Here is a 14,760-nt window from a genome sequence, read left to right as displayed (position 1 = left end):
GTCCTACTAAATAAACAGTTTTGCCAAACAATGACTTGGAGGAACACCCAATTATAAACAAGGAGATTGGCTTTTCTGCTAAGGAAAAATACAAGTTTACAGAATGTGGACGTTTGTAGGTTGGAGTCAGCACAATCATGTATCTTCCAAAGCCTTTAGTCTCGGAGCAGATTGAAATGCTGCCCTGCATTCTTACTGCCCTGCTGTCTGTGTGACCCTAGGAGTAACGCAGCCTGTGCTCCTTTACAGTTATGCAGAGTGTGTTCTTAGATGAGCTGCCATCAAATAAAAAACTTACCAACTTCTTCAAGAGGAATATGCATTTGTATCAGGAAAGCCCAAGTTTCCCAGCCACCTTTTCTTTTTGCCTGCTCATGTGGTTTTTGACCTAATGCATGTACTTTAAACTTCTAAAATGAGCCATGTCACAAATGAACTTTTCTTGGCTTTGGAACCTTCTTGCGAAGTGAAGATATTTATATGATGGCTTCTATTCCAAGTTGTGCCTGGCAGATTTGGTAAGTGCCCTCCTCTGTATTTTCCCTGCTTCAGAATGATGGGTTCACTGCTGATCAATAATTAACTCCTTGTTTGCCCATGAAAGTCCTTTCACCCTGCACTAAACAAAATATGCTTGTGTGGACCACTGAGCATTGATTGGTGTACCTGAAGGAGAGAGATCTCAGTTAGTGCATTATTATCTGTCCATTATTAGCTATTAAAGCTTTTACAGCTGTTTTTCCTCTATGCTTGCAGTGATAGGATGAGAGGGAATGGCTTTAGACTGGATATTAGGTAGAAATTCTTTACAGTGAGGATGGTGAGACAAAGGAACAGATTGCCTAGGGGTGTAATGGATGCCCCTCTGGGGAGGTGTTCAAGGTCAAGTTGGTTGTGGCCTCAAGCAACCTGGGTCTAGTGTGTCCCTGTCAATGCTGCAGAGATTGTTTTGCCAGTGCAGACTAGACCCATGCTCTTCCATACATGGTATTTGCCTACAGATCTTCTGTTGTTGGTTGTGGTCAAATGGAAGATACACTTGAACATGCACATAAGACAAAATATTACATGTGCTGCGTGTGCAGTGTTGAGATAGGAGAAGTTGAAAGTATAGCTATACATAGAATGATTGCAGAGTCATAGAATGGTTTGGGTTGGAAGGGACCTTAAAGGGGCCATGGGCAGGGACACCATACACTAGACCAGGTTGCCCAAGGCCCTGTTCCCCCTGGCCTCAAACACTTTCAGGGACAGAGCATCCACAGCTTCCATGGGCAACCTGTTCCAGTGTCTCACCACTCTCACTATAAAGAAGATCTTCCTATAATATCCAGTCTAAACCCTTTTCCAGCTTAAAGCTAGAATCTTGGTCTTATCACTGCAAACCCTTGTAGAAAAGTTGTTCCCCAGCTCTCTTGTAGGCTCTCTTCAGGCACTGGAAGGCTGCTATAAGGTCTCCCTGGAGCCTTCACCAGGCTGAACAGTCCCAGGTTTCACAGCCTGTCCCTATAGAGGAGGTCCTCCTCTGGACCCACTCCAGCAGTTTGAAGTCCTTGTGTTGCATGCACCAGAACTGGATGCAGTAATATCTGAAGAGACAATAGAACTGCATTGTCTTAGACTTCAGCCTGAACAATGTATTCTGTAGTCACTTCTGTGAACTGGCAGGCAAGCAATGCTGACTAAACAATAAATAAATCTGTGTGTGCATTAGACTTTTACCATGTCAGTCAGAAGATACAATGGCAGGTATTAAAAAGTGATGGTCAGGTGAGAAGAAACAAGACTCTGGATTATTACTGCTGATATTTGGAACACTATGAAACTTCCCAGCCCCTAAGGAAGACCCTGCCTTGCAGTACCTTGAAAAAAATACAGAACAGGCTGATCAGATTATTTCAGATGGTTCAAGAGGTGTGGGCAGAGAAGATAAGGAAGTAATCCATATTAGACTTTTTGTTCTTGAAAGATTAAAGAAGGTTAATAGGTGCTAATCAGTATCCATAATAGAAAGCAGATTTGATCTGATTTGATGTACTTCTTTAAGACTGCCAGTGCTATCAGCCATCCTTGTAGAACTCATTTCACTGATCTGCATTTTAATTCCTTTTACCTTTTTTTTTTTTTGGCTAAGGAATTTGAAAAATAAATTAAGCTATTTTTATACATTTTGATGAATTTGGGGGGCTTATCTCCGTTTTGATGATTCCCAGCTCACTGTCACAAAGCAAGGGGTTATAGCCCTGCATTCTGGGTATTAATTCTTAGCCTAGAATCATAGAATCAAGCAGGTTGGAAGAGACCTCCAAGATCATCCAGTCCAACCTAGCACCCAGCCCTATCCAGTCAACTAGACCATGGTACTAAGGGCCTCATCCAGTCTACTCTTGAACACCTCCAGGGACAGTGACTCCACCACCTCCCTGGGCAGCCTATTCCAATGCCAGTCACTCTCTCCGCCAACAACTTCCTCCTAACATCCAGCCTATACTTCCCCCCGGCACAACTTGAGACTGTGTCCCCTTGTTCTGTTGCTGGTTGCCTGGTAGAAGAGCCCAACCCCCACCTGGCTACAGCCTCCCTTCAGGTAGTTGTAGACAGCAATGTGGTCACCCCTGAGCCTCCTCTTCTCCAGGCTAAACAACCCCAGCTCCCTCAGCCTCTCCTCACAGGGCTGTGTTCCAGGCCTCTCACCAGCTTTGTGGCCCTTCTCTGGATGCGTTCCAGCGCCTCAACATATCCCTTGAATTGAGGAGCCCAGAACTGGACACAGTACTCAAGGTTTGGCCTGACCAGTGCTGAGTACAGAGGAAGAATAACCTCCCTTGTCCTACTGGCCACACTGTTCCTGATAACAGGCCAGGATGCCATTGGCTCTCCTGGTCCCCTGGGCACACTGCTGGCTCATCTTCAGCCTACTATCCACCAGTACCCCCAGGTCCCTTTCTGCCTGGCTGCTCTCCAGCCACTCTGTCCCCAGCCTACAGCTGCTTGGGGTTGTTGTGGCCAAAGTGCAGGACCCTGCATTTGGCCTTGTTAAATCTCATCCCAGTGCTTTATCTTTTATTATAGGGAAGAATTAAGTATTAGAAACCTCCAATGGAAAATTCAAACATTTAGTGCATTGAACAGAATTGCAGGAAGGCTTGGAGCCACCATCCATGAAGGTGTTCAAGAAATGTGCGGACACGGCACTTTGGAACATGGTTTAATGGCCATGGTGGTCTTGGGTTGAAGTTTGGACCCAATGATCTTAAAGGTCTCTTCCAATTGAAGCAATTCTATGATAATATGGGCTGTTTAAAGTGTGTTTTATTTTCAGTGTTCTGAAGCCCAATGGATATTGGACCCAAACCTGAACTAGTTTCTGATCTTATAAAGATGCCTGATATTTTCTGTGTGCTTCTCTGTGGATGCTGAAGAACTGGAGGTGAGACAAGCTAATGTAAAAGTGATGATGGTTTTGGTTTAACAGAACATGCCAGGCACTTCACTTCCTATTAGCTCTGAGTCAAAAGAAGGAATGGTCCATCTAGCCAGAGTTTCTTTTTTCCCCACAAAATCTTAATTAATGGCATTTTTACATCTTAACAACCAGCACCAAAACAGACCCCGAGTCACAGATGAGACTGCAACTAGAGTAGAAATGAGACAAATGTTGTAACTTTTTAGTTAACGATTTTCATGGAATCATTAAGGTTGGAAAGGACCTCTCAGATCATCAGGTCCAACCTTCTATCCAACACCTCTGTGATCACTGTACTATATCATAGAACACCATATCTCCTCATTTCTTGAACACCTCCAGGCACAGTGACTCCACCACCTCCTTGGGCAGCCTGTTCCAATGCATGACCCAATATCCAATCTAAACTCTACTGAGGATCGTAGTGAGTTCTGTAATCAAAACAACAATTAAACAGTCCAGTAGTATTTCCTTATTATCTAATATTTTTCAGCACAAATATCCTTGGCCAACTTAATTGTTGCTGGACTCTGGAATTTTTGAGTCCCTTTCATGCATTTTGTGTCAAAGCAGCTCACAGGAACAAGAGATTAACTCCCTACAGATGCAGCAGGAGGTAATTTAAGCTCAATTTGCTGCCTTGAAACTGTTCCATGATGTGTGTAGTTGTACACTGTTCAAATGATGACTGTTGTTTTCAGGTTCTGGAGTTTGGTAGGGAGCATTCTGCTTTTGGTATTTTGGCATTTATCCTTTTATTTTTTGCCCTCCCCCCACCCCCATCACTTCTAAAGCCATGTTGTACCATATAAAAAGAAATGTGTGGACATGGCACTTCTGGTCTTGATTTTATGGCCACAGTGGACTTGGGTCGATGGTTGGACTCAGTGATCTTAGAGGTCTTTTCCAACTGAAATGATTCTGTGATTCTATAATTGGGTTAGAATTAACCAAGCTTCCACTTAGACCATTTTGCTCTTGAAAAAAATACCTCAAAGCTAAAACTGAAGATGTTTTGTTTTGAAGTAGTCTGAAGAAATGTCCTTATTTTTAATCTAGATCTGGAGTGGAATTACTCTAATTAGGGACTTTAGGTGTTTTTTTTTTTTTCTTTCCATGAAAATTTTTTAGCAAATATGGAAAAGTCTGTTGTGATCTATCCATGAAATAAAAGATATAGGTAGGAGTTTTTCCAGTGAACTTTGTGTAGGGTAAACACACTCAGTTTTATTGTTGTTTTGACAAAATTCTCAGCCCTTGTGAAAACAGGGAAATGTTTTTGGTGATATAGTTGACACTGCTAATTGGCTTATTGAAAGATATTTTCATGATCAGCTCTTCTTAGAGAAATATCAACAGATCCTAATAAAAACTATAGGTTAGAAGGATTCTGACTACGGGCAAGTCTTCAGGTTGACCTGCCACTGAGAAGCCAATTTGTTATCCATTACCTGAGAGTGTAGCAGGAACCAAACCTAAGCTGATAGCATACTTAGAAAGGTGACTGAATTACTATTATCAGCATGCAGTATATGTACTGGATTTGAAATACATTTAGGTCTTCTAGTCCCCACTCCTAATCCTTCATCATTTTGCTTTCTAACTGGGAATGACTTCTTAGGAGTTGTAGCATCTAACTGCTAAATGCTCATCAGTGCCAGCCATGTGCTGAGTTTATGTTTTCTGGAGAGATATAAAATATGCCCCCTGGCCTCTTCCTAACTACATAAGTAGAATATCCTGTAATTTTAAGTGATCTAAGTAATTGTTTTCTGTCTCTGATATTCTGCTGCTTCAGTAGGGAATCACTCAACCACAGTCTGCAGTGGAGCTGAAGCTGCTTTTGCTTGGTGCCTGTCTCTCATTGAAGATGATGTGGAGGAGGGGGAGGGAAGGTAGTTTAAACAGGTTTTTTTTTCATCTCTATTGGATCCCTGTCAGCAAGGGGAGGGGAGGTGAAGAGCAATGACCTGAACATAGCAAATCCTGTTACCCTCTTGCATCATAATTATTTCATTTCTGAGGGGAAGTTAGGAGCAGCAACAGCAATAAAAGCAGCTGTTGTCAGCCTTGTCTTCCAGAACAGCGTTAACAGGCATCTGTATCATGACACTCCTCTGCATGCGTCTTTTTCTTTTGCTTCTGCTTGGTTCGTGGTGGCCAGACTCAGGGAAGAGAGTGGTGGCAGCTGCGAAGGTCAGGGAGCACTATATAGCTGCTCAGCCCACCAGCTGGACCTACAAACTGGAATCTGAGGAAAAGTCCAGGTAACAAAGTACAGGCTAAGGGGGATGAAGCTCGTCCTCCCTTGTGACCAAGTATTTTATGTTTTCTCTCTTCTGCGGAATTTTATACCCTTATCTCTTGGCTTCAGAGGAACTTGCCTGACTTTAAAAAGCATGATCTGGCCTGGAGCCAATGAAGTATAAAAAGCTGCTTTTCATTTGCTTCATTAGTGGATGTGTTTCAGAGCACTTTGTAGTTCTGTTTCAGGAGTTGCTTTTATCATCTTCTATGCTGGTTGATGTTTGTTGTTTAGTTCTTTTCAAATGCAACTATTTTAGGTATATGGGTTTGGAGCAATGTTAACTTGTGCCATGGTTTGGTAAGATTTCAAAAGAAATCAGACTTTAGAATTTACTGGAGGAGCAAATATGTTCCAACTGGGATGCTATCACTTTCGTTTAAATCAGAGCCTGATGAACTTTGGAACTAGCTGTGTTGTTTCTGAGTTGCTCTGTAGTGTTTTGTGTAATGTCCATCCTGAGTCCTGCTGAGCAAAAGCTGTAGAATCAAGCACTGCTATACTTCATTAAGTGTAAACACTAATGACTTTTTATCAGATAGCATTGCAGAATGGGCAGCCTACACACTTGTGCAAATTCAGCACATGAAATATTTGCATTGCTACTGTTAGGCTGATGAGCACTGCAAATGCAGTGTTCATTTTGTTTAGACAGAAACTATACCACTTAGATGTGGTTTAGAGTTGCGTTTAAGTCAGGCTTTATTCTGATGCTGTGTTCTCTATACACAGCTTTGATCTGTTCACAAAGTAGCATGAAATGGTACAAATTATTTGTTTTCCTGCATTGCAGGGTGTGTTTGGATATGGTTAGATTCTTTTATATATTTGGTCTCTTTATTTTTGTTTAGTTTGTGATTCTATTTTTTTTAAGCATGTATTCCATTTTTGGATGTTATGTAAAGGGCATTTCCAGTTGATAGCATCATAGAATGGTTTGTGTTGAAAGAGACTTTAAAGATCATCTGGTTCCAACCCCCCTGACATGGGCAGGGACACCTTCCACTAGACCAGGTTGCTCAAGGCCTCATCCAGCCTGGCCTTGAACACCTCCAGGGAGGGAGTATCTACAACCTCCCTGATTAACCTGTTCAGTGTCTCACCACCTTTACTGTAAGGAATCTCCTCCTAACATTCAGTCTAAATCTACTCTCTTGCACCTTAAAGATTTTCTCCTTTGTGCAATCAGTAGAAGCCCTTGTAAAAAGTCCTTTCCCAGCTTTCTTGTAGGCCCCTTTCAGGTACTGGATTTTTACTTATTCCTTTTTTCAAGACTCAAAGTAATGTGTCTGTGATTTTTAAATCTCCCACTGAAAGTTTAAAGCAATTAGTATAAACATGTTGAAGTGGCAAGACAGGAGAAAACAAGATTTAAATGTAGGAATACGAGTCATAGAATGCATCAGGTTGGAAGGGACCCTTAAAGGTGGGTCCCTTTTAAATGCCATTTAAGTATTGTTCCAGTCAGAACATTGGGTATATCAGTGTAAGCATGGACTGCTCTTTCATCAAGTGTCACACTGTGAGTAGGCTGTTTTCATGCAGTAGAGACCCACAAACTGCCTCAAATCTCAGTGTAAATACCCTGCAATTAGACAGGAGCTTTTCATACACAATGCCTAGTTGAGATACCTTCCATAAGCGTTTAGAGCACATCACTCATAGGCCAGATGGATCTGGTGAACTTTGTAGAGCTTACAGAAATGCAACTTTAAAACAAACCAAAATGAAACCCCCAAAATAAACACACGAACAAACACCCAAAACCAATAAACCAAATAAAACAAAAATAAACCAAATAAAACAAAAATTAACCAAACAAAAAAAACCCCAAACAATAAATAATATTATAAAACCCCAATCCAACCACCATATGCAGACAAACAACAAACCACAACCAAAAAAAAACCCCAAACCAACCAAACAAAAACCCTCAAGGAACACCACAAAGATACTCACTGAAAAAGAACTAATGGCTTGGATCCCAAGGGCGTTTTGTCATATACCTTACTCTGATTTCATTAGATGCTTAACTTCTAAATACAGTGTAAAAATCTGATACTCTTCTGCTTTTGATTCTAAAAAGGTAGGCTGGTGCAATGGTTTGGGTGTTCCCTGCTCCCCCACACTTTATAAATCACCCAGACTAGACTCAGCCTGCTCTGGAAATTTGCATGAAGCTTGTATTTACAGCTTAGCACAATATACAGGCAGATATTTACAGTAGATACAGTTATAGACAGAAATATACAAGGTAAAAGGTAATACAGAAACACAACTCCCCTCCCAGAAACCTGAGTCCACAGGAGGGGCTCCCAACCACCCTTCCACCTTCTCCCACCCCTCTCAACCTTACCCCAGTCCCAAGGAAGAATGGAGGTTCAGCCAGGGGATTGTGAAGCAAAGTGGGTTAATCAGAGAAATGGCATAGAGGCTAGAGAGAGAATAGAATGCAGCTCTGAGCTCCCCAGCAGAAGCAGCAGCTCAGACAATGCCCCAAGAAGAAGCAGCAGTGCCTTATCTATGTTTGGATTCTTGTTCTTATACATCTCAGCAAGCCTATGAGTGAAGTAGACACCAGCACTGTTATCTGATCCTTCTCACCCAAACATTCTAGCTAGCTGCAAAGTAGCACAGCTGGGGAAAACAAACCAAAACTGATTTTTCCTGAACTATTTCCTTAGTCTTCTAGTCATACAGGCTAGAAAAGATCCCTTAACTCTCTGAGCATCAGTGGTCTTATCTTATCTTCGAAGAGATTTGTTACCACGTACAGCTGCCATGGATAAAACGCTTGAGAGCAGAGGGGAAGCCCCATGCATGGTCTGTGCATGCTGCCCTGCTGCTGCCATTCCCGAGTTATGTAACTGGCCATGCTTGCGTAGGCTGAGATCTCCGAGGCGTTAGTGAGCTGCCTGGTTTGTTCCTGCTAGCTGTACCATGGTCGCTGATGAATTTCCTCTTCCACCTCAGTCTCTGACATGTGTGTTCTGTTAACGTTGCTGCATTCTGGCAGCACTTGTCAATGAAGGCTAGGGATTGGGTCAGACTGAAAACGTGCTATCAGTGAGTTCAAAGAGAAGGAGGATGGATTGAAATGTGAACGGTGCCTGATGGCCTTTTCTGGAGTGAGTGTCAGACAGGAAAAGACATCCCCACCTTATGGGCTCTGGGTGTCACTGAAAGGAACTCACTTTCTTATCTCTGCCCAGCCTCTCTATGCTTGAGCAGTCCATCATCTGCTCACTGTCAAATCTGCCTGAAAGGGCATGACAAAAAAAACCCCAACCAACAAAATACCCAAGTGGAGTTCCTTTTGGATCCAGTCTTCATGCATACTATTAGAAATCAAGCAATACAAATGAAATAAATACAGGCTAATAGTCTTCCTGCCCTCTTCTTCAGAAGTGTTGTGTGCTGGTGTCCCTCAGCTTGCCTAAATATTTTGTAAGAAAACATTGTGTGGTCTCCTGGGTGCCTAATTTATTTACATAACAAGCCTAAGGACGCTGCCAGTGTTTCCCAGAAAGCAATTTTGTGACTTGCTGTGAGATCCTTAGTTGTTGTCAGGAAACAGTTTTGGGCTTCCCTCTAAAGTTTGTTGCTGCAGGAACCTGCTTGTTAATGATGTGGTGAAATTGCTGTGGTGGGTTTTAAAGTTCAAGCACAGAGCTGCGTAAAGAGAAATTCAAGTTTCTAAGTTAAGTATGGTCAAGAGAAGGGCAACAAGGCTGGTGAAGGGACTGGAACACAAACCCTATGAGGAGAGGCTGAGGGAGCTGGGGGTGCTTAGCCTGGAGAAGAGGAGGCTCAGGGGTGACCTCATTGCTGTCTATAACTACCTGAAGGGAGGTTGTAGCCAGGTGGGGGTTGGTCTCTTCACCCAGACAACCAGCAATAGAATAAGAGGACACAGTCTCAAGTTGTGCCGGGGGAAGTACAGGCTGGATGTTAGGAGGAAGTTCTTGACAGAGTGATTTACATTGGAATGGGCTGCCCAGGGAGGTGGTGGAGGCACCGTCCCTGCAGGTGTTCAAGAGAAGACTGGATGAGGCACTTAGTGCCATGGTCTAGTTGACTGGGCAGGGCTGGGTGCTAGGTTGGGCTGGATGATCTTCGAGGTCTCTTCCAACCTGGTTGATTCTATGATTCTGTGATCTTTGTCACAGAATGAAAAGGACTTACAGGAATCATCAGGGAGGTGATGCAGTTGCCATCCTTGGAGGTGTTCAAAAAAAGACTGTATTGAGGCACTTAGTGCCATGATCTAGTGGCTGGGTGCTAGGTTGGACTGGATGATCTTGGAGGTCTCTTCCAACCTGGTTGATTCTATGATCAGCAAAATCAGTATGCTAGGTACTGTGGCATAAGGTTTAATATGAAACACTCTAGCTCATGAACATGCTAGACTTAAGAAAGTAAAAAGGAGAGGGGAAGATGCTACAAGGGACTGTGCTGTCTTGCCTTCAGCAAAATGTGCAAGTTATTGAATGTAATTCCAGGATTTGCTTTCTGAAATACCTCTTGGAGTCTTTGTCCTTTCATTTACTTCTTTTTTTAACTCTTTTGGTTTCAGATTGGAACATTCAAATCCTGTCTATAAGAAAATTTCTTACAGAGAATATGAAGTGGATTTTAAAAAAGAAAAGCCAGCAAATGCATTCGCAGGTAAAGAGGGAGGAAATGCTCTGAGTGATTTTATTTGCTGCTTGTTACAAAGCTAGTAGCAGGTGAAGCAAGTTTGTATTCTATGCTTATGCCCATCACTTGCACACAAACCAAACAGGCATCAGAGATGAGGTCTCTACAGTGCAAAAGGCTTTCAAAAACCATAGAGAGGTTGAATTTTCAGAGCTCAGCTACCTCTGTGCCAGCTCAGTGCTGGCTGCAATTTAATTGCTAATGCTGTTGTTTTCAGCATCTGTTGAGACTTCCCATACACATTGAGTCTTGTATGTCACAGTTGCAGTGGCAACACTATAAATTCACATGGAAAGAGCTTCAGGCCTGAGGCTAAATATGTTTCTGATAGATCAGTGGAAAAGATAAGAAAAACTATGAGGTTGGGAGTGAAAGCTGATTTTGTGTCTGTTACTGCTTGAAGACACTTTTAAGTGCGTGGAGGCAAGCTGTTATGTCATACATGAATAGTTCTGCAGAGTATTATATAGTCTGCCTGTGCTTCATATTAAAAGATAAAATAACTTCAGATGTTAGATGTTCAGATTTAAATTTCAAAGTAAGTTGCCCTGATAGGCCTAGTCTGTGATTTAATTCCTTCCAACTTTGTTTGCTCCCATGTGTTTTCTGAAGCTGTTTTTTTTCTCACCAGAGAAAGAAATTTACAACATAGGTTACAAGAAAAGACTAACAAGCCAAAGGTTGCCTCTGCAAGTTTCTTGCCTTGCCTATTTTTGCAACTTGGGGAGCAGTGAAACAAGCTCTTCTTAAAACCTCTTGTAGGATATGCCTAAAGAAATTTGCAACACGGAACTGCTTGTTTCTCTAGACAACATTTTGGGATTGAAAGATCTTTTTGTTCTGGCATTGAGAGTGCTGATCACAGAAATGTGTATGAATGCCTTCTTCTAATCTCTTAAGTTGTAAAACAGATGCTTTCCTAAAACTGTTTAGTTGCAGAATCACAGCATGGTTTGGGTTGGAAGGGACCTCTGGAAACCATCTAGTTCCAGCCCCCCGGCTAAATCCTTTGCACTGCATGTGAAGGATTCCTAGAAATTCCTAGGGAACCTCAACATGAACTTTTTGATAATTTTTCACTATCTGGAAGAACTTTCCCCCATGCTTTTTGGTCATTTTTATGTGCTAGTTGCCAGAGACAACAATTTGTAATGCTCCTGGCTGAGCTGCAGGTGTTAAATCCCCACCGTGCCTTTTTTTCACAGGTAAATCTTCATTGCAGTGCTACTACATTCCTTGCTTGTATTCATTGTACAGCTTTTACTTAGAGAGCTCACACTCCTTAATGGAGACAGAGAACTCTTTGTTTCACTGTAAAGCATTGTTTTGCTCACATTTCCTTCTCTCCTTATCCTGAATAACCACAGGTCTTCTGGGACCAACTCTACGTGCTGAAGTGGGAGATACTTTAGTAGTTCACCTGAAGAATATGGCTGACAAGCCAGTCAGTATTCATCCCCAAGGCATAGTTTACAACAAAAATGCAGAAGGTAAATACTGTGAAAACTCCAAGGTTTGTTCAATTACTTGTAGACTACTGCATGAAATATTGAGAGGTGTCCAGACCAGTGTTTGAGGGCCATAGAATGGGGACAATTCTATGGGAATCATAGTTGGAAGGGACCTTAATGATTGTCTAGTTTCAACTCCCAGCTATGATCAGGGATGCTTCCTGCTAGACCAGGTTGCTGAAAGCCTCACCCAGCCTGGTCTTAAATGATTCCAGGGATAAGGTGTCCACAGCTTCTCTGGCCAACCTGCCACAGTGTCTCACCACCCTCACACTAAAGAACTTCTTCCTTATGTCCAATCAAAATCATAGAATCAGTCAGGGTTGGAAGGGTCCACAAGGATCATCTAGTTCCAACCCCCCTGCCATGGGCAGGGACACCCTACCCCAGATCAGGCTTGCCAGAGCCCCATCCAGCCTGGCCTTAAACACCTCCGGGGATGGGGCCTCAACCACCTCCCTGGGCAACCCATTCCAGGCTCTCACCACTCTCACGGTGAAGAACTTCCTCCTCAAGTCCAGTCTGAATCTCCTCACCTCCAGCTTTGCTCCATTCCCCCTAGTCTTGTCACTGCCTGATATCCTAAAAAATCCCTCCCCAGCTGTTTTGTAGGCCCCCTTCAGATACTGGAAGGCCACAAGAAGGTCACCTCGGAGCCTCCTCTTCTCCAGACTGAACAGCCCCAACTCTTTCAGTCTGTCCTCAGAGGAGAGGTGCTCCAGCCCTTCGATCATCCCAGTGGCCCTTCTCTGGACATGCTCCAGCATGTCTACATCCCTCTTGTAATAGGTGCTCCAAAACTGGATGCAGTACTACTGACTCTACCCTACTCTAGTTTAAAACCATTGCCCCTGTCCTGTCAACACAGGCCCTTATAAAATGTCCCTCTTCAGGTACTGGAAAGCTCAGAGCCTCATTTTCTCCAGACTGAGTTGACCCAACTCCATCAGCCTGTCCTTGCAGGAAAGCTGTTCCAGCCCTTTAATCATCTTCATGGCCCTCCTCTCAACCTGTCCAACAGATACATGTCCTTATTGTGTTGGGTGCTGCAGAACTGGACACAGTACTCCAAGTGGGATCTCACAAGAGCAGAGTTGAAGGTGCAGAATCCCCTCCCTTGACTGTCTGGCCACACATCTTTGGGTGCAGCCCAGAATTTTTGGGCTGCCAGCACATATCGCTGGCTCATGTCAAGCCCTTCGTCAGTCAGCACGCCCAAATCTTTCTCTGCAGGTCTGCTCTCAAGCAAGGATATGTGAAACAGAAGTTATCTGTTGATTCTGGATTAGAGTTTCACCCCTGTTCTTAGCTCCTATCTTTCATCAATGTGACTCTAGGAATACGTGCCATCTGACATGCAGAATCTCCTGACCAGCTGCCTGTGTGCTAATATTGTTTCACAAAATCACAGTGGTTGAACTTGGAAGGTACCTCTGGAGGTCATCAGGTCCAACTCCCATGTAATTGTGAAATGTACTATTTCAGGACATGTAAATTCTTAAATACAGATCCTGAAAAACCTTTTGCTGATCCCTCATGATAATGTACATCAAGACAGTGCTAATCATATTGTTCTGATGCTCAGCATTCCATGGCCAGCTTTGCAGTGCTTTGCTTCTTTGAATTGCCATCCCTGGGCACACTTAAAATCTGTCTAGATATGATGATCCAGGATATGGCATAGCAGTGGCTCTGTTAGAGTTAGATAATGGTTGGAGTTGATCTTAAGGGTCTTTTCTATCCATAATGATTCTGTCAGCTCTCATGTAACTAGCAAATAGAGATCACGAAGGGTGTCAAATTGACAGTTAAGTGTCTGCACTATCACGGAACACATTTAGTTGCCCAAATTTTACCCTGCACTGGGTGCTGAGCCAGAGCTCTGATCTGCAGTTTACAGATTTATTCAAGGCTTGCTTTGTTGTCTTGGTACAGGAAGAGTTTTGGAAGCCCATCTTGGGAAGATGAATGAAAGATGTTACTGGAAGTGACAGGCAGTTTGACAAATCCATTAACGTGCCTTTTGCTCCAAGGATTTTCATTCTCTGGCTCCCTGTTGGCATATTGCAGACACTTGCTGGGTATGGTAGAAATAGCTATGAGCCATTGCCGTCATCTGGATGTGCAGTGCATATCCAAAGGCCTAAGGCAGTGCTAGCCTGTGCAATGGCTTTATGAGAGAGAATTAGACAGTTAATTAAGTGGACAGTATTCTTTCCCAGAGTATCAGTGTGCAGAGCCTGAAGCATTGTGCCATTCTAAACCTAATCAGATTGTGATGGTTTGGGTGTTACTTGCCTCCCCCTTCTCCCCCCTCCCCCATATGAAATCACCCAGACTAGACTCAGCCAAGCTGGAAGATAAAGAATTAAGCTATACTTACAGCTTAGCACAATATACGAGCAGATACACACACATATTTATGGCTATATATAGAAATACACAACTTAAAAGTAATACAGAAACAAAACTCTCCTCCTAGAAACCAGAGTCCCCAGGAGGGCCTCCCAACCACCTTTCCACCTCCTTTCCACCCCTCTACCTTATCCCAGACTTTGCCTTACATGCAAGGTGAGTTTGGAGGATTGGCCAGGGGGGTTAGAAAGCAGAAGGATTAGTTACACAGAAAGAAGGCCAGGGAGAGAAGGCCTGCCTAGGCACCCAGAGACACACGACGACTGTCTTACCTATGTTTATGTTCTTGTTTTTATACATCTCAGAAAGCCTATGAGTGAAGTAGACATCACCATTGTTTCCTTTTCACAGCCTATAATCTA

General features: G+C 43.1%; 1 protein-coding gene across 1 annotated transcript in view; it reads left to right on the top strand.

The window, feature by feature from the left end:
* The first annotated feature begins 5,572 nt into the window (after nucleotides 1–5,572).
* Nucleotides 5,573–14,760, top strand: part of F5 (coagulation factor V) — a 51,023-nt gene continuing 41,835 nt past the window's right edge. Inside the window, exons 1-3 of the mRNA XM_064143236.1 lie at nucleotides 5,573–5,733; nucleotides 10,348–10,439; nucleotides 11,840–11,962. Coding sequence (XP_063999306.1) covers nucleotides 5,573–5,733; nucleotides 10,348–10,439; nucleotides 11,840–11,962 — 376 coding nt within the window. The remainder of the gene's footprint in view (nucleotides 5,734–10,347; nucleotides 10,440–11,839; nucleotides 11,963–14,760) is intronic.

Source organism: Pogoniulus pusillus, chromosome 5 (genome assembly GCF_015220805.1).
Source record: "Pogoniulus pusillus isolate bPogPus1 chromosome 5, bPogPus1.pri, whole genome shotgun sequence".
Taxonomy (NCBI): domain Eukaryota; kingdom Metazoa; phylum Chordata; class Aves; order Piciformes; family Lybiidae; genus Pogoniulus; species Pogoniulus pusillus.
This window is presented reverse-complemented; position numbering and strand designations above follow the sequence as displayed.